This window comes from Acipenser ruthenus, chromosome 10 (genome assembly GCF_902713425.1).
Source record: "Acipenser ruthenus chromosome 10, fAciRut3.2 maternal haplotype, whole genome shotgun sequence".
Lineage (NCBI taxonomy): Eukaryota > Metazoa > Chordata > Actinopteri > Acipenseriformes > Acipenseridae > Acipenser > Acipenser ruthenus.
Window position 1 is genome coordinate 11,771,306 of NC_081198.1, and position 20,640 is coordinate 11,791,945.

The 20,640-nt window shown below is 37.8% G+C and overlaps 2 protein-coding genes across 10 annotated transcripts in view; one reads left to right on the forward strand and one right to left on the reverse strand.

Moving 5' to 3' along the window:
• Positions 1–3,200, reverse strand: part of LOC117406028 (nonsense-mediated mRNA decay factor SMG7-like) — a 29,184-nt gene extending 25,984 nt beyond the window's left edge. For 6 of the 9 annotated variants that reach the window (XM_034009720.3, XM_034009764.3, XM_034009711.3 and 3 more), the window contains exon 1: positions 2,565–3,094. Coding sequence is in view for 8 of the 9 variants with exons in the window: in XM_034009764.3 (XP_033865655.2) it covers positions 2,565–2,593 (29 nt within the window). In the remaining variant the exon portion in view is untranslated. The other 3 variants (XM_034009757.3, XM_034009738.3, XM_059031753.1) reach the window with 2 other exon arrangements.
• A 5,255-nt stretch (positions 3,201–8,455) lies between these two features.
• Positions 8,456–20,640, forward strand: part of LOC117402516 (nicotinamide/nicotinic acid mononucleotide adenylyltransferase 2) — a 47,979-nt gene continuing 35,794 nt past the window's right edge. The window contains exon 1 of the mRNA XM_034003741.3: positions 8,456–8,651. Within this exon, the coding sequence (XP_033859632.1) occupies positions 8,567–8,651 (85 nt within the window). The 5' untranslated portion in view covers positions 8,456–8,566. The remainder of the gene's footprint in view (positions 8,652–20,640) is intronic.

Genomic DNA, 20,640 nt, shown 5'->3' on the forward strand with positions numbered 1-20,640 from the left:
CCTCCAACCAACTTTTCTAGAACAAAAATAATAAATCAGTTATCGCTAGCTGCTCATAATCTCCTCTTGAATACTAAATAGGTCTGAAAGCCACCAAATGTACTTAACTGCTTAGCTAGTATAAAAACACACACTATTCAATTAAAAAAAATGATGGTTAAAAGGTAACTTTTTGAAAATCACCATCTGTAACAGAAGTAGTCTGTTTAGATTTCAAGGGTGGCCAAATTTGGCTCTTCCAATCATGGTCTTTGTTCCAACCCTGTTCTAAATTGTTTAATTGAACCAATTACACCTGCATTCAGTCCCTGAAGCAGTTAATTATATAAATTTGACCTGTTAAACCTGGAGTGGAATAGCCCTCCAGGACCATGATTGGACATCCCTGGTTTAGATTTATTTATTTTGTTACTATTTTTAATATTAAAAAGGGTCGCTGTATTTAGATCCACTGCTGTTTATTGTATTGAACAGACCCCATTGCTGGACTAAGTTTATTATTTTATTATTTATTTCTTAGCAGACTCCCTTATCCAGGGCGACTTACAGTCGTAAACAAAAATACATTTCAAGAATCCCAGTACAAGTATAAATACAATTAAGAGCAAGATAAAATGCAATGACTTCGGTTCTAAGTTTACACATTATTGTTAATTTAAGTATGGAACGCCTGTGAAAACATCCACTGGTGTATGATACAATACCTTGCCAACTTCTGTAGCACATTGTGTTTAAATTCAGCTTCACAAGCAAACATTTTCATGTAATATTAGGCTAGTTGTTGCCAGCCTGACAGACTAAATAAATAAATAAATACATATCGCTGTTATTCAAATCAAACATTATGAGAATGCAATGTCACATGCATTTAATTGTAATGTATTTAGCTGCATGGTATGTTCTTTATATGCATTTATAAATGAAATGATGTTAAAAAAATAATAATACAAAAGTTTAAATTAGCAAATTTGCTACAGTTTCAATTTGACATTTAAAATAAAAAACAACACATTGGTTTTCAGCAATCTTATATATTTTATCTTCCTTCTTTTCGATAACTATATAAACAGAAGATTAAATAAATCGGCAGAAACAGTCACCTGCAAACATAATAGAACTAGCGCACTATTTGACAGGAAGCGCCTAATCGTAACTTGACTACAGTCTCACTTTTTAGCAACAGACCACTGCGGCAGTTTCTTATTGCTAAACTGAACGCTATGCATCCCCAATGCCATGTTTAATGTAACCCTTTTCTCCAAAGAACACAGTACTATCAAGTCATAAAGTAAAAATACATGTGTATATATCGATTACAAACAAGAATTTACACTAAAGAAAACACACTCCTCCGTATCACTCAGGCCTTAATCGTGTACAGCCATGCATCATATCCCAGTATATTGTTGTACATACGTGTATAATCATTGATGTTACAGTATGATAGTCTATTTCTCAAACGTGTAAGAAATTCGTTTTTCCAATTCACTTTACTTGATTGGAAAAAGCAGATTGCCCAAAACCACGGTGACTTAACTCACATTCCACCAGCCACACTAGGCCACAGAGGAAATCCCGATTCCTGTGCAAACCTTCCAAATCATACCGACTCAGAAGAGTACTATATTCAATGCTATTCAATGTATGAGGGTCGAACCAAGCTCAATCAACACACGTCGCAATATTCTTGACGTACCTGCCGGATTTCACCAGAATGGAGATACAAATAATGTCTGTTCTGCGACGGTGTTTATTTATTTCTCTCTGTAATGGTTTCTTGTGTATAGGTTAATCACAGGGGTGTAAAACAAACAAAAAAATCACCAAAGAACACCACTACAAAATGAAAGTATTCCCCAATTAAAAATAGACTTACGGCTATTGCTGGTTATCATTTTCCACCTCTAAATTGAGTTATACCGGTAACAATTATGCATATCTGTTTGGTTACATTGGCTACTGAAGAGAATAACATTAATCAATAAATCAAATATTTAAATATAAAACCTGTCAAAAATCACTTTCAAGAAATGGATCCCTCAATGATTGTACTGTACTATATATGTACACATACAGTCAGTACTGGCTGCACAGTAATGGAAAAAGGAAGAGAAGAATACACACACACAGACACACACACACACACACACACAGACACACACACACACACACACAGACACACACACACAGACACACAGACACACACACACAGACACACACAGACACACACACACACACACAACACAGTACCTGGATTTGCGTGTTTTGCAGCTCAAACTTGGGACCGGCTACAGTTCAGTTAATTTGGTTCAAGTCAACCAAATACATTTCAATAACAAACTCACAGAATGAATTTGAAATTAAAGCTTCTTAAATTACGTTATGTATTTAAATACGATAATCAAGCTATTTATTACCTGTCAGCGCATTGCATAGTAAGTATGACAATTCGTCTTAACTGAAATATATGCTAAATTGTAACCGGGGAAACTCATGCGAATACTATCTTTAGACTGAAAACAAACGATACTTTTTTTAAATAAAATATTTAAATCGCCACTTACCGTAAATATTGGGTGCAGAGGTTCATCATGTATATCCCCGATTTCAGTCTAAGACTGGACCAGAAGCAGCAGCGACTCCCGGCGCCATATTGTTCCTCTCTCCGTCACTAGCAGCGGCCAGAGAAGAGAAACTTACAATCTTCGAGCTCCGAGGAGGGGAGGGGAATTTGAAACAAAACCAGGCACCAGCACAGACAGAAACTGAGAACAGACAAGTATCCGCCCTGCTCTCTTATGTACAGACTGTCAGAACCATGTTCTAATTAGAGAAAACGTTTTATTTATTTTTAAAATGAATAAGTGTTTTAACGTTTTGGCTTGAAGGAAGGAGCGTTTAAAGGCTCGCGCTCCCCCGTATATAACATTAACAACACGGTCTTCTAGGATACTAACTGCCAGCTGCTAGTCCCGCTCTCCTCCTCCAGGTTTCTATAGTAGAAGTGTTTATGAAACTGACTTCATTTTGGATAAGTCAGAGTTACCTTCGTGTAATAAACCACTGCACAAATTGAGCCAATATGGCGAGCACAGGGAATCGTTTCTTACCCTTGTAAACCGTGTCTTCCCCGCCCTCTGTGCGTCACAGACCCACTGGGGAAACCGGCAGCTAATACCATAGACATACAGTTAGGCCTAGATGTTGCGACAAAAAATGAAGAGATTTCAGAGGCAGCAGCACCGCCTTGTGTGTGACTAGTATGTACTGCCAGTGAAATTAAAATCCAAATGTATGTGTGAATGATACTATTAGCCAAAAACATAATCAAGACTGTATTGTAATATGTAGTTGAAATACAGATAGCTAGATCACCCTTGGAATGCAGTGGGTTGAAATGCCTAAGAGTTACAGTCTGGGGGAAAAAAAGGGTTTAATTGGGGACAACAATTGGGGACTAAATCATAAGACAGTGTATGACGTCGAAAAACGTTTGATGTTACCCCGCTTTTGCAGTGATCTGCGTCTGCATGGGTTCTCCATAATGTTTTCTCCATAATGTTTTCTCCATTAAGCATGGCAGAGATGCCTTTTAGCACTAGTACTACTATTAAACTAACATATCAAGGAAAGTGGAAAATCAGGGTACTGCCATTTCCATTGTCTATATATATATATATATATATATATATATATATATATATATATATATATATATATATATATATATATATATATTACTAATCAGCCCTCACAGCTGCCACAGCTCCCCTCAACCGCCAGAAGGTGTTAATATTAGACCAAAGTAAGAAAAGAAGATACTACATTATGTAAAAGTGGCACTTGTTCTTGAAAATCGAAATTAAGTCACAATTAAACCTCTAGTCATATTTTGTTGCATGCAATTTTTTTATTGTTTGTGTTTTGCCGTTCAGGACCACCGTAATACGATTAGAAAAAGCAGAACCATGCACACTCACATTTCTTTTGTTTGTCTTCTGCACTACTTGGGAGAAGAAACCACATGTTTTCACATTCTCATGCCTCCAGATTCTTGCATTCCTCTGTAAACGCCTTTCAAAATGCTTTCCACTGCTCATGCGATGGAGCACCATCTGTTGGAAGAACTGGGCTACTACATGAGTTGTAACAGAATTTACCTGGTATTATCTGTGCCTTTGGAATCCATGTTGCCGACTATTTTCGTGGCCTTACAATAAATCAAATTGTCTGTTTCTATTGGGGTCAGCAGAGTCGAAAGGATACTGCATCATGTGTTTCTTGCAGATGTTTTGTGGATTTTTCTTTTTAAATGTAGTGAGAATGCCCAACTACTAAGTGAGAGAAAATGGAAGTAAAATGCAGGCGATTATATATAAAATGAACTGAGAAAATCCAAGCCCATTCTTCCTACATGACAAGACAGAGAATGTAATAAATCAAATGGCAAGTGTATTCTATTGCATACAGAATATTGTATAATATTTTTTTTAGTTCATCAAATGTTATTCATTATGGATTGTTATAGCCTTATAGTACAGTACATTATTTACTGTTTTCCTTTTCAGACCCTTTTATGTACAAGTGTTAAAAGCAGTGCCAGCTTTATCAGAATGGCTGTTTCTCAGAAGGTCAAAATGGCAACCACCTATGCTAGTTGTAGCCCATGTTGAAAGTAAGTAAAACACCAGTCAAAGGAAATAAATCCACAGACTCTTCTTCAGCTAATTATATTTGATACCTTTGTTGAGGCAAAAGCAGAGACAGCTGGGAATCAAACCCACGCACTGTTAAGTAATCTAATCTAGGTGTTTAATAATTGTACCATTTGGGTTTATTAGTGATACGGCTTAAAGAAATGATACAATTATATTGACAGTTACTGTGTACTGAGAAAAGTAAAAAATGTTCACACATAATCATTTAATATGGCAATAACGTGGCCAAAGACAAGAAGATAGTTAAATAGCAAAAGCTATGCTTGTTATACAGTCATGTCAGTGACCTATTGCTTTCCTTCTTATTCTCTCACTCATGACATTGGTTAGACTTCCCTGGGTTTGACAAGCTGCAACGGGGGATGCAATAGGGCGGATTACATTTTCAAATGAGTAGACTGAATTATTTGTAGCCAGAAGCCAATTGTTGCAATTGTTCAAATGTATCTACTCACTCCAGTCCCTATCTAAGCAAGACAGCACAAGGTATGGGCCCATTTGCAATCTACAAACTGATCTGAAGTACTGTATGAATTTCATTTATCTTAACAGTGCTGTATTTGATAACTGTCCAGCAGATGGTGCTGGTGTATATATATATTTGTGTCCATTAGGCGTATTAGGAGAATCTTCTTCATTTCTTCATAATGCACTTGATAATTTAGTACTGTACTAGCTGCAGTCGGTTTATGGCATGTGCCAGGCGACCACCATAGAGAGAGTTGCAGTAGTCGAGTCGAGAGGAGACAAATGCATGACAGAGGGAAAGGTAGGGGCGGATTTTGGCGATGTTTCAAAGATGGTAGAAGGAAGATTTGACCACGGAGGAGATGTGGGCATCAAAGGAGAGGTTGCTGTCAAGAAGTACACCAAGGCTTCGTACTGTGGGGGAAGGCAGCAGCAGACAGTTTCCGAGGTTCAGGGTAGCTATATTGAGATTCTTAAGTTGAGTTTTAGATCCTACTCGAAGCAGTTCAAATTTGCTAGTGTTGAGCTGAAGAAAATTGGCAGACATCCAGGCCTCGCTGTCTTGAATGCAAGCCAAGAGCTGGACCATGGTAGAGGGGCTTCCAGGGTCGAGTTTTAAGTAGAGCTGGGTGTCATCAGCATAGGAGTGAAACATGAGGTTGTGTTGGTGACCCAAGGGAAGCATGTAGATGTTAAGAGAAGAGGCCCAAGAACAGACCCTTGAGGGATACCACAAGTGATTGGCTTTGCAACACCACTGCATCCAGCATAGAAAACAGACTGCATGCGTCCGGATAGGTAAGAGGACATCCAGGAGAGACAGGTTCCAGAGATCCCAGCATACTTGTGAAGGAGGTCAAGAAGAATGCTATGATCTGTGGTGTCAAAAGCGGCTGTTCGGTCAAGGAGGACAAGCACAGAGGGAGCAGCAGCATCAGCATTAAGCAGGAGATCATTCACAATCCGGAGCAGAGCAGTTTCAGTACTGTGATGCGGTCGGAAGCCAGACTGTAGAGATTCAAGCAGATTGTTATCCGTGAGGTGTTTCATCAGCTGACTGGCTACAGTACTTTCGGTGGTTTTGGAGAGAAAAGGGAGATTGGAGATGGGATGGAAATTAGATAAAACAGCTGGGTCGAGGGAGGGTTTTTTGAGTACCGGGGTAACTCGGGCAAGCTTTATTGATTACAACAAGTTCAACCTATTCCAAACCATTTCTGTAAATTCTCATAATACCATAATTTATGTGAAAGCTTACAGTAGTGTTGTAACAAGAATAATTTGGCCCTATTATTTACACATAATAAATGCCAATAATTTTGCTATTTTCAACAAATTTTTAAAATTTTAACATGGCAAAAGATTCTGCCACAGGGGTGGGTGAGTGGGTCCTATTGATTGATTGATTGATTGATTTAATTATATATATATATATATATATATATATATATATATATATATATATATATATATATATATATATATATATATATATACAGTGCCTTGCAAAAGTATTCAGACCCCTGACCAATTCTCTCATATTACTGAATTACAAATGGTACATTGAAATTTCGTTCTGTTTGATATTTTATTTTAAAACACTGAAACTCAAAATCAATTAATGTAAGGTGAAATTGGTTTTATGTTGGGAAATATTTTTAAGAAAAATAAAAAACTGAAATATCTTGCTTGCATAAGTATTCAACCCCTGTGCTGTGGAAGCTCCCAGTTTACACCAATGAAAGAAATTGCCCTAACGAGGACACAATTACCTTACCATTGGCCTCCACCTGTGAACCATTAAAGTTGCTGTCACATTTTCTAGATAAAAACCTGTTGAAGGATCATTGGTCAGGCTGTGAATCTGAAGGAAAATGAAGAACAAAGAGCATTCTACAAAAGTTAGAGATAAAGTAATACAAATGCATAGATTACGGAAAGGGTACAAAATAATATCCAAGTGTTTGGATATCCCAGTGAGCACAGTTGGATCAATAATCAGGAAGTGGAAGCTGCATCACACCACCCAGGCACTGCCAAGAAAAAGCCATCCCTCAAAACTCAGCGCTCAAACAAGGAGGAGACTTGTGAGAGAAGCCACAGAGAGGCCAACAATCACTTTGAAGGAGCTACAGAGTTCAGTAGCTGGGAGTGGAGTAATGGTGCACCAGTCAACCATATCAAGAGCTCTGCATAACACTGGCCTGTATGGGAGGGTGGCAAGAAAGAAGCCGTTACTCAAAAAGTACCATCTGAAAGCACATCTGGAGTTTGCCAGAAAACATGAGAGTGACCCAGCTGCAATGTGGGAAAAGGTTTTGTGATCAGATGAGACCAAGATAGAGCTTTTTGGCCAAAACTCAAAGCGCTATGTGTGGCGCAAACCTAACATTGCCCATGCCTCAAGACACACCATCCCTACAGTGAAGTATGGTGGTGGCAGCATCGTGCTGTGGGGATGCTTCTCATCAGCAGGGACTGGGCATCTTGTTAAAATTGAAGGAAGAATGGATGGAGCAAAATACAGGGAAATACTGCAAGAGAACCTGCTTCAGTCCACTAAAAAACTGAAGCTTGGGAGGAAATTCACCTTTCAGAAGGACAATGATCCCAATCACAAGGATCAAGAACAAAAAGGTGAATGTCCTACAGTGGCCCAGTCAAAGTCCTGATCTCAATCCCATTGAGAATCTGTGGCACTATTTGAAAATTGCGGTCCACAAGCGTCGTCCAACCAACCTGAACAACCTGGAGCAAATCTGCCAAGAAGAATGGGACAAAATCACTCAGACACCGTGTGCAAAGCTGGTACATACTTACCCCGAAAGACTTAAAGCTGTTATTGCAGCGAAAGGTGGCTCTACCAAATATTAATGTGTGGGGGTTGAATACTTATGCAAGCAAGATATTTCAGTTTTTTATTTTTCTTAAAAATATTTCCCAACATAAAACCAATGTCACCTTACAATAATTGATTTTCAGTTTCAGTGTTTAAAAATAAAATATCAAACAGAACAAAATTTCAATGTACCATTTGTAATTCAGTAATATGAGAGAATTGGTCAGGAGTCTGAATACTTTTGCAAGGCTCTGTGTGTATATATATATATATATATATATATATATATATATATATATATATATATATATATATATATATATATATATATATATTTCTCATCCTACTCAAATATCAAATCCCTAGTTCCTGCTCTGTACCTTTAAACATGGCTAAGGGAGTGACGTAGTGCGTATATGACGGGAGAATCGGTTAGTGCAGCAATCAGTCTGAGCCTCGCCTTGCTCTTCTGCAGACGCACAGGGCACACAAATACTGAGGGATAAAAACGGTGCTTGGAATAAAGAAACCAAGCCTAATCATGACCGAAACCACGAAGACGCACGTTATCCTGCTATCCTGTGGCAGTTTTAATCCCATCACCAAGGGGCACATCCATATGTTCGGTAGGTTTTTATGTTTAGTATTTTGTTGGGAAGGATGTGTGCTTTAATGTTAGTTGCTGGCTGGGGTCCACATCTGTTGGGTGAATGCTGTTCTAATGTAAGCTTTAGCTAAGGGATTAATAGAAGAAAATAAAACAAAATGAAACAGCTGCATAGTATTAAGTTAACATATTGTACAGCGCATATCTGATTTAATTTGCTTTTTTTTTTTGTTTGTTTTTTTGTTTGTTTGTTTTCTAAATCCGGGTCGTTACCTTCGATCGCTGTCCAATACTAGTGGTGCTGAAATTGCTTACTGGTTTAGAAATGGGGAGTTTGTATTATCAGGTGATTGGTGCATATTGATAAGCAAAGCGACGTGCCTTTTGACACGTGTAGTGCGCATATCAATTTAGGTAATTCCCACATAGATAGAAAAAAAACATAACAATATTGTTTGCTGGATAATAACATTTATTAAAGTTTATTTTATGGGTTCTAGAGATTAATCGATGGGTTTGTGGATTGTTTTTATTATTTATGTGGATGTAATTTATTTGTCAAAATATGATGAAAAGTGAATTATCTTTCGCATACCAAGTTGTTATTGTCTTAAATCCACAAAGTTCAAATATTCACTTTTAATGTGTATATTGTTTATAATTAAATATTACTAGACTGGACTGCTGCTCACATTTTACTGCGTCATCTGGATGAAGAACTACCTATTTTGTTTAGTTTAAACATAAACTGATAATCTGAACAATTCTAGAAAATATCCATTAACCAATTGTGATATAAAGATGTTCTCCAAACGAGCACAAGATTCAAAAATTGTACAGCCTTTATACGAACACTGTAAAGAATTTGTTTTTGACAAAATGATCAAATATAATACAACTAACTGTTCTATTTATGGGTTGGTTTGAAGAAGTAGAACAAAAACGAGTTCATTTCTGACACATTATATCTCTTGTAATTATTTATATTATTTTACACTGTGCAGCGGATAGGATGACAAAGACATTTATAATATGCCTTTTGTTACTAGTGGCTAATGCCATGAAAATTCCTAAGAAGGTCAACCCATGCTGGAATGGTTCAAGCCTTCTGTAGAGTTCTAGAATGAAGTGGGAATCAGGCTGGAGTTGGTGTGAACCATTCTAGAATGGGGTAGATTGTGATGCTGCCTTAAGGACTTTGGTGTATGTTTTTTATTTATTTTTTATTTATTTATTAACCCAAATTATATATGTCCATTGGAAAGGAGATGTAGGCTGAAAGAAATAACAATTCTTTTTAAATGTGTTCTTCTTAAATATGTAATATGATACATTTCATAGTAATTGTCTAAACTGACTTTTGCTAGTCATACTTAAAAACTCAAGCGACACTAGGCTATTTAGTTGCATCAATGAACAATGAATGCACCTACTTCACATATGTAATTTTAGATGGACGTTATCTATTTGCATTGTTTTAAAAAAAAAACATGTTATTTTCAAACTGGAAAATAATGCTGTGGCTTTAATCCAATGACCAAGGGTTCACTGTCAGTCAGACTTTATTGGTTATGAAAATGAATTGTAAATTCAGTTCTTTTTTTACAGCTGGGATTTAATTGAGATATTCTTTTTGCATCTGTCAAATATTACGGATACACTTTGTTTTGTGTTCAAGACCATCAATATGGCAATCTACATGATTCATTTTACATTCTTCAACCTCTTTGTCAGACTCATCGCAATGTCAAATGTTTTGTCAAAGTAGTAATAATTACTGATTTTTATTGTTGTTTGGTGAAGCATTCAGTCTTCATTTCTAGTTAAGCCTGTTAGACAGAGCTCAATAGATTAGAATATTTTCAGCTTGTATTTTCACTGTGGAATACTGTACAACTTTATCAGAATCTAAGACAGGTCTATTAAGTCAGTACAGTAGACTGATGCTCTTAGTTTTTGTTATGTTGGAAAACTGTGACTTTATCAAGCTTTTCAAAAACACTAGTTTGCAGCATGTTGCAGCAATATATTGACTTTGCATAGTTGTGCAGTCCTCCAGCACAATTACTGTATTTTGTTTTGTTATTGTGTAACAATTCATTGCAAGTCAGATTGTGAACATTTGATCAGTTTGTCATGTTTGTCAAATTTGCATTGTAAAAGGTGCCATCCATCCTTATTATGATCTGTAATCGATTGTTTAGCCTGACTGCATCTCATATGGTGCAAGTGATTACAATTCATTAATGATGAGTCAGTTGTGTAATTCCCCATGGAGACAGGATTTGCTCCTAAACCCTAATGATGTTTTAAGTCATCCATTACTTCTGAGATATGGTCTCTTACATTATTATTGTTGTTGTTGTTGTTGTTGTTGTTGTTGTTGTTGTTGTTGTTGTTGTTAACAGTACACTTTATAGTTCCAATATTGTTTCAGTGAGCAATGGCTTTCAACTCTCTTTAAAATAGTCTGCTTAATCTTCCTATCGCTTCCGCTATCCCTGTGTACATACTGATCTCGCTGTGTTGTTATCTTGTGCTATGCAGCAACAAATGCTCACTTATCTCCCTCTGTCTCTCTCCCATCACATAGGACACACTCCTGACTGACCTCAGCTTTGCATGCCTTCAGCACATGTCTGTCTGTCTGTTTGTCTGTCTGTCTTTCTGTCTTCCCACCTGTCAGTCCATCCGCTCCGGCTGTAGTTTGACAATTGGGAGAGTTTCACTGGGTCCCCCTTTTATCCTTTACACTTGTATTCTGTTTTCTGTTTATATTGCTTCTTTATTCTTCTATGTCTCTTGGCCAGGGTATATGGGAACAATTTTTATGTCACATGCCATTCGGCAGGAAACATAGAAGGTGATACATCTCATCCAGCAAAAGAGTCACAGCTCTTTAATTCTGGAAAACTACGGTCCCTATAATGGGTTTGCCTGTTATATTGCTACTGCAAGTGTACTTAAATAAATAGCCTGCTCCTATTTACAGAGAATCAATACAAAAGGATGTATAATTATGTTACATAATCTTTAAAGAGGTAGAGAGGTTGCTTTCCATTTCCTGGGAAAGTTTCAGGCTTATTACTGTGGCATTATTCAGTAGTTTTCCCTTCGGCATTTACAGTGTCAATGACTGATTTGCATTTGATCTTAAAAAAAATGTAAATACACCATAAAACATAAGCAGTAACAGTCCCAGGTGTGGCAGTTATCTGGAAGGAAATGGCTAAACTGGGACAGTTAATCCTCCTGGAGTGAGCATGAGGGTACATTGATGTCATTTTGTGGTAGGATCTGTATCTAATAATCTCATTGTCACTGTGAATCAGTATAGCCAGTGCTATTTAGGGCATAGAAATTGCTTTATCAGAAGAGAGCTCATTCCACACAAAATCCAAAACACAGAGCACTCACTGCCTGTATACAAGCATGTTGCAGAATTGTGCACACAGTGACTGAAGGGGTTGTACAAGGTTGATAATGCACATTACCCAAGGCATTGAAGTATTCAAGTAAAAAAAGATCTGGGGGGAGCTGGTGACTGAGTAGGACTGAGATGTGGAGCAATTTCCCCTGACTGACATTCCAAGTCCCCGCTATTCTTCTTACAGTAGTTGCTGGTATATTATTTATCCAACTGCTCTTTTTATTCTTATGTTTGTAAAGCCTGTAGTGCATTGGTAAAAGTGTAACTGTTATAATTGTATAAATACCTTTGTTATCACTGATGATTTCACATTGCTTTACTGTTTCCAGGACAGTCTGCATGCAGGAAATAGCTGACTTCTGCACAGTAACATGTGGCATTGCAAAATTCTTAGCAACTTCCGACACTGAAAATCAAGAGACTGTCACAAGAACAGCAATGTAAAACACAAGACTATAGAGATTTACCACCAGACATATATCTGTAGCTAAACAGAAATAGAGAAAGACTCTTCACAGCTAATAAATAACCTGTATGTAATTTCACAAGCTTATTTTCTGCAAGTTGGACCAGCTGTATTATTAAGCTTCACTTGTTTATACCTCTCTTGATTTCCATTTGGAGAATCTGCATTACAATGGCTTTGAAACCTGGAAACCAGAATTGAAGGTATCAACTATCATATTAATCTGTTTGTACACGGTTTGTATTGATTTTCTACTCGGCCAGTGCGGAATCATTTTCAGTGTAAACCCTTCATCTTGTGATAATTGAAAAAATAATTATTTGAGCTGCATCAGCTAAGGGAGAAAGTGCACTGAAGGTTTAAATTGGGTAAAAATAGGCTTAAAACTTACAATTTGTGTAGTTAGTCATTCAGAGGTTGGCAATGAGGAATTAGTTAAACTGTATTTACTTGATTTTGGAGAAGTCACCTTACCTTCATATTCCTCATTCTCAGGCAGCTTTGTGTATAACACACACACACGCGCGCACGCACGCACGCACGCACGCACGCACACACACACACACACAATCCCCAGGAAAAGAAACGCAGCATCTCAGCTACATCACCTTTGGTAAAGGTTTTCTAAAACAAGTACATTAATCTCTTGTCTGTCAATGCTGTCACCGTGAATCGTCCTTTCTAAGTTGAAAATGCTTACATGTTTATTTTTTCATTGCTACCTTAACATATTGGTTACCAGTAGCTTAAAGACAGATAATCGATCAAAAGGGTTTTACTTTATTGTACTCTGTAAATGGCAGATTAGCAAACAGAACAGCAAGAGATGGTATTACTCCCTCTTTTTCTACCTCACCTTTATTAGAATGTCGCTTCACCAATGCTTTCCTCTTACCGAACAGGTAGCTGAATATCAGTGGGTGACCTTCATTCCCACTATTAAAGCCTCATTTTACACCTTAAACCGAAGCAACAGATGTTACCAAGTTACCAAACCTAGGAGGCTAGAGCCCAGCTGGGAAGTCTCCACTCATACTCTAGCTAGCAGTGGTTTCAGGATTCCAGTGAGTGCAAAAACACTTTTCATGGGTTGGGTACATTTTTGGCTTTATTACTTTCAGATTAATATATTTAAAACATAATTTACCATAACAAAAAGATACAGGGAGGTGCACGTTCACACCACTGCAGCACAAGAACTACCCAAACAACTCCAGCCTCTGCCAGTCACCTTCCCTTGTGTGTCGTGCATCATTCTCACACACCAGATCTACAGGGTGCTTAGAGTTACTGAACTGTAACTGATTCATTTGGTGTGAATTAGCAACAATTGTGATGCCAGGATTGTGATTCAGCCTCTGACTGCTGGGGAAATGGGCTGAAATGACTGAGAAGGGATTTTGTTATGAGATTCAAATAGGGTAGTGCTCTCAGTATGCCTTCTGAAGAGAACCAATACTGACTGGGAAGTGCAAGACTGGTCATCTCATTACCCTTTAAAAAAATCAACTATGTTTCATCAATATAAGCTTTAAATGTTTAATTGTTGCCAATAAAATAGCAATTTTATGCAAGTGTGAACATTTTCTTCATTGTATCAGTATTATCACTGTTTTATAATTTGGGAAATGGTGGCCTACTTTGAGCAAAACTGTATTGATTATTAACTTAGATGATCATGTAGTCATGTTAAGAAAATATGAAAAGGTTTGTATAAAGTGCAGATTTAAAGATGAACTGACAGAAAACATAGATAAAAGTAGGATGGTAATAATTATCTCTTACATGGAGTCAATTAGTGAATGCATGGACAGAACTTTGCAATTTATATCTACATGTTTATGAAATGTTAATAATCCCTTTGATATAGAGTTGAAGCAACTTCTGCTGACTTTCAAAGACATCCCCTGCAATTTAAGAGCTCTTATAAAAAACCTACTGAAACCTTTTTCCTGGTAACTCCTAAAACCACTAGATCAATTTATTATTATTATTTTTTAAATTGGACACAGTAACTTAAAATCATCGGTGTACTATTAATGTGTGTGTATCCACTGAGAGACACAGAGGGTTTAAACTTGAAACACCGCTCAGGCATCCAGGTTTTATTTATTTACAGGCAGTTGCAGTAGTTGGTGGGCACCACTAGGGTACCAGCAATGGTATCCCTAGTGCAGAAGGAAATACACACATGTACATAATTACAAAAACACAAAACAAAAAACAGTGGGGAAAAACAGCTAGAAAAAAAAGGTGGCCAAGCTCAGGCCGTGTGCCACTCCCACTATACATGGAGTTCCCACACCAGGAACCTTCCTCCTAATATAAACTAAATAAACTGGGTGGGATTAAAATCCCCTAAATTAATCCCTACCCTAAAATTATAACAAGTATCCTGGTTAAACACACAGCACTAATCGTGGGTGGTCCATCCGATTCCCTCTCCTTGGCTCTCCACCCTGACATGAACCATCACACTGGTACAGGAACAAGCAAAAGAACAAAGGACTGGCTTTCCAGACCCTTTTTAAAGGCAGATGACCAGGGTTAATGGATTGTCAATTGTTCAATTGACACCTGGCCATCTGCTGCACATTCCTTTCAATTAGACAGGGAGGGGAGTCTGGTCTCCCAGCCCTACCATATCTAATCAAAAAAAAAAAACATCCTTATGTGCAAATCAAACAAAAACATATTATTTATAGGGGCAGGCCTCACCCCTGCCACAAACCCATATAAACAACTAATGCATATCAGTAGCTATATGCTGTAATATGATCTAGTGGGTGCCTAGGAATGTCGCCGCTCACTCAAACCCAAATGTCTCTGCAAGTCAGACACACAAACTGGTAATGTCTTCATTGATGTTAAACAGTTAGCTGCCTAAAATTAAATATCACTCAATTGGGACTAAAATGGGCCCACCTACTTCTCCCACTTACAAGTTAGTCCCAATTGTGTCTTGCTTAACCTGGCTTTTTTATATCCCAACTTTATGGAGATTACCTTTTTTTAGATATCTTCTTATGGCCGATCCCTTTATTCTCACATGGCAGTTTTTGTACATGTAAAATGTATGGTCAGATATGTAATTATTGGTTGAATTCCCAACCCTTTTTTTCAAGTGGTTCTTGTAAGCCTAGTCTTTTGTGTAACATATATGGCAGTGTATGACAGCCATGCAAGAAAAGCACACAGAAATAGAATTGACTCAAGAGCAGTGAGTGTAGCAGTAGAAAAAATAGACTATAATTCAGAAACAGCTTTGCCAGAATGGACAGTTAAACATCTGAAACTTCAATCCTATATACGTTGTTTTGCTCATGTCACATAGATTCAGGGGTTTAAAATAATTTGCCAGTATAATTTTACAGTCCTAACCTAAAGCCTCGAATAATAGCTGCAGTAAATCTGCCGTGACATAAAAAATGCTCAGGAAATGCAGAAACAAATTAGAGCTACAACTGCACTCAGAGGGCTTCCATGAAATCACATCCAGATCACTTTTGAAGGCGTTAAAATAAGTAATGCCAGTGTTTAAGATTTCTTCAGATAAAGTGGGTCAGCATTGAGTCTTTTTGGGTACACTGTCTGTAACCTTTAATTCTGGTTATTCAGATCAATTTTATCTTCATAACAATCCAATGTTCTTGCCACTGTATGGAAATCTGGGAGGGAGAGATAGCACTAGACAGATGCTTTCACCCAGAAGCAGCTTTGAAGAGACCAGGCTGGCATTCAACTGCACTGGCTAGGATAAGTCTTCTCATTCCCTCACATCACAGAGCCTGCTTTTCACTCTAGTTGGTGGAATAGAACTGAAGGCCTGAGATCAGGACTCCATCATGCAACACAGAAATGGGAGCACCATGGGAGCTGTTCATTAAACTTTAATCTATTACAGCTTTAAGAAAAGGAATTGGAATACACATGGTTGCAGTGAATAAATAAAAAATAAAACAACTGCATTCATCCAGGATTGCTAAACTACACTCTTCTTTAGTTATCCATACATTCTAGTGGTTAGGGCTCTGGACTCTTGACCGGAGGGTCGTGGGTTCAATCCCAGGTGGGAGACAGTGCTGCTGTACCCTTGAGCAAGGTACTTTACCTAGATTGCTCCAGTAAAAACCCAACTGTATAAATGGGTAATTGTAAGTAAAAATAATGTGATATCTTGTAACAATTGTAAGTCACCCTGGATAAGGGCGTTTGCTAAGAAATAAATAATAATAATTCTATGGATAACACTAGTCTTGTATTGAAAGGTCCAGCAGTTACAATAAGGTACACTAATTCAGACCCCACACAAAGACGATCAAAACATGCAGTACAGTAATATCAGAGCAACTACCTTGGTTTACATCAACCTTAATTCTAACTGTGACAAAGCTTGGTGAAGGTTTGGGATATTAAAATTGATTTTTGTTGTTGTCTCTTTGGACATACAACCATCTCAAAATGGTTATATAGTTAAGCCCAGAATTACAAACCTTTGCTGTATAAAAATTAAAAGTATAAAAAGAACAATATTTATAACTGCACTTGACTATTAAATGAGAAGATTTTATATAATACCAGTCTTCCCCCCCCATGCATTGGCTGTGGGTGCTATTTGTACTGGAGATTCAGGCTGTGACAATAAAGAGACCTTCAAGGCAGTTGATGCTTATTGTTGTTGACGGGTACTGGCTGAGGGGGAACTGGTAAACACTCCAGTGCCTGGTCTACATATAGGTGGTTAAAATGATTAACAAGTTTTAATTTAGCAGCACCTGCTTTTGTGCTCATTTGAATGAACTGCAGTACTCAGCCAGGAATGTGTGTGCGTGTGTGTGTCTCAGTCTCTGTATCTGTCTCTATTGCTATGTTTCCATTGGCAATAATTGTTCTTTTTGGTTATTGCTGCAGTTTTCTCAATTTTTTCTCTGTTCTATAACATTCACATGTGCAACGCTTACTGTTCTGACACGTAGGTGATAGCCTTTTATTTCCTACAGTAGCTTCTTTCTTTGTACAAGGGAAATGCTCCCACAATCATGACTAACAATGGAAACACATTTGCAAAGATCAGCTTTACATTTCCAAAATACAGTGATGAATGTACAGGTTGAATATATGTTTTTACTTTCTTGACTCCACTGACAGGGAGCCATATATTAGTACAAGCTCCAGCCCACGTAACCCAATTTCTTCTTTCATCTCCCAGCACTAAATTGCACATTATGTACTTTTCCCTTCACCCTTTCTGCATCTCTCTGCTGTCTCTCTCTCACAGCTTTTTCAAATTCAAAACAGGGTTTATTGGCTTGACAGGTTCTCTGGCTTTGCCAAAGCAATTACAAGAAACACACATAAACACAAAAAAACCCATCCATAATACAACATATAGGGCAGCAGTGTGGAGTAGTGGTTAGGGCTCTGGACTCTTGACCGGAGGGTCGTGGGTTCAATCCCAGGTGGGGGACACTGCTACTGTACCCTTGAGCAAGGTACTTTACCTAGATTGCTCCAGTAAAAACCCAACTGTATAAATGGGTAATTGTATGTAAAAAAAATAATGTGTAAAAAATAATGTAATTGTATGTAAAAATAATGTGATATATTGTAACAATTGTAAGTTGCCCTGGATAAGGGTGTCTGCTAAGAAATAAAATTTATTTTGGAAATGAGTCTCGGTCCAGTGCATCAAGGCTGTTCCATTGTTTGCTGTTTCTGCAGTATTCCATTAAACACAGTTTGTGGATTCCACTTTATTAGTCACAGTTTTGCTTTAACAATGTATTATGCAAGGTATGCTCTCTGTCTCTGTCTTCTCTCCCCTTCTCTTCCCTCACTTTGAGGATTTGCTTTGGGGAGAATCCACAGTTTGAATTGCCTACTTCAGTTGTAATTCAGTGGCTGTAGTTAGTGCCTATGTTCAGGACCCAGAAACAGCCTGAACGATATGCCAACTCTGCCCCTTGACACAGCAGTCTGTGTTATTGCTATCAAAAGCCTTGAGCAGCCAGTTGTCAAGAAACAAGAAAGGTTGTCTTTGACAGGGATTTTCAACCCAATGTGCTATCGGAGAGTGAGGGGTCTGCTGTCAAATCCCTGCTCTTTACTTTTACTCTGTACATGGATAGAGATATTCTTATTGTAACAGAAACAACTTGAACTCTTTCAACACAAACAGATAGATTCATTCATAAACACAACCCTGGAATTATTTTGCAACAATCAACACATAGCTTTGATGATAAAGAACAAATATTTGCAGTGCTTAAATAATTATTATAGAGTTGTGCTCTAGTGGTTGTCGTCTTCAGTTTATATGCTTACAATCATTTTCCATTCTGGTTTTTGGCAGAGCTAAGAGGTGTTCAAGGTGAACATTCTTATTTAGAATTTTTATTTATCAATTATAATAGCTGTTTTTTGCATTTGGACAAACAGCCGGAACGGAGACAAGTAGAACCCATTTTAAATAAACTCCTCCGCAGCTTTTGAAATATGAGAGCTTCTAGTTACGACTTAACTGGTCTGCAGTCGTACTGGCTAGCAGCAATAAAAAAAAGAAAGATGTTCTTATTCCTTGGGTTTCACAAAAAATGGCTGCTTGGCAACTCATTTTGGAAATGTTAACAACCTCCTACTGATTGTTCAGTTTAATTTAATCATGTTCCGAGGTAGTTTTCAGTATAAGTACATTTCATAGGTAATGTGAATTAACTATATAGTGCTTTATTTTAAAGAAGGAAAAAATACAAGGTATTTCCAAGTCTGTACAGGGTCCACACTGCCCTTTAGTGATGGAAAGTTATCCAAGTTGTTCACCCCTGACTTTATTTACCCTGAAAACTTCATAGAGATAGCTGTTCAAAGTAGATCTCCAAAACCTTTTTTCTTCTCTATCTTCTGGGTAAACAACATTTGATATATTGCAATGGAGGGTACCAGGCATCAAAGTCTCTAGTTTTTGGAGCTGATGGATAAACACTACCAGACTTGAACTCCCCTGTACATCTCTAAGTCTGACTCAAGCAAAGGGTGGTATTAAATAAAAGCCATAATTATACCATTTGCTTACCTTATAAATCAGCAATGGACTGCACCTAACAAGTTACCTAAATCTGGTTTACAATAAAATTAATGTCTATTGAGATAATACATTATAAAACCCAGATTGCATGGTGATGAATAAGTTTTGCATTGGGCACACGCATGACGTTATTTACATTTTAAATAGTGAGCAGATAGGTTTATTGATTGCTTGAGTAGTGTTATTCCTTGGGGTAACAAAATTCTGAGTTCAAGTCATGTGATTTCATAAAAACGCCAGGTGCTCGGTGTTTGGTATTTGAGTTGAGTTAAAATGGCCAAAATGAGTTGATTACGAATCTGTATAAATAGCCATTCAAAAAGACATGATTTTAATTAACACAAGAAAAGTGAAAGATGCCCCGCTTGAGTAATGAAGATGGCCTGGTTGCTATCTGCATGATTGAAGGCAGCCTGTCTGTGAGAGAAGTTGCCCGGAGAATGAGATGTTCTGCTTCAACAAACAGCAGACTAGTCCAGAGAAACCAGGAAACTGTGAGGGACAGACCACGTCCTGGAAGGCAGAGCGTCACCACAACGGCCCAGTACCGTCACATCCGACTAATCCATCTGCGTAATCTTTTCAGACTGCAGTGGCTACAGCACGAGAAAATCCATGAAGAAATAACCCGCTCATCAGCAGAATAACTGTAGCTTGCCGTCTGCATGAAAATGATTTGCATGCTCGGAGGCTGTTCAGGGGTAATATGTTGACAGCTGAGAGACAAAATCGCCATCTTCTGTGGGCCAGAGAGAGTGGTGGATTGTTTTATTCACTGGTGAATGCCATTTCATACTCATTCAAAACTGAGCCTTTTCTACACAGGGGAACTGGTTAGTTTACTGTAGGTAACAAACATGAATTGAACTTACTTGTGTCCTGCTATCATCATACACCCTTGAGTGACACACAAATATTGTATGAGGGGCCGACACTGTAGCTGAGTTAGTCTATTTTGCCTTATTTCCATCTGTCCCTGGGATCAAGATGACCAGCTCAATCTCAACTGTATCTGTGGCTATAGTCAG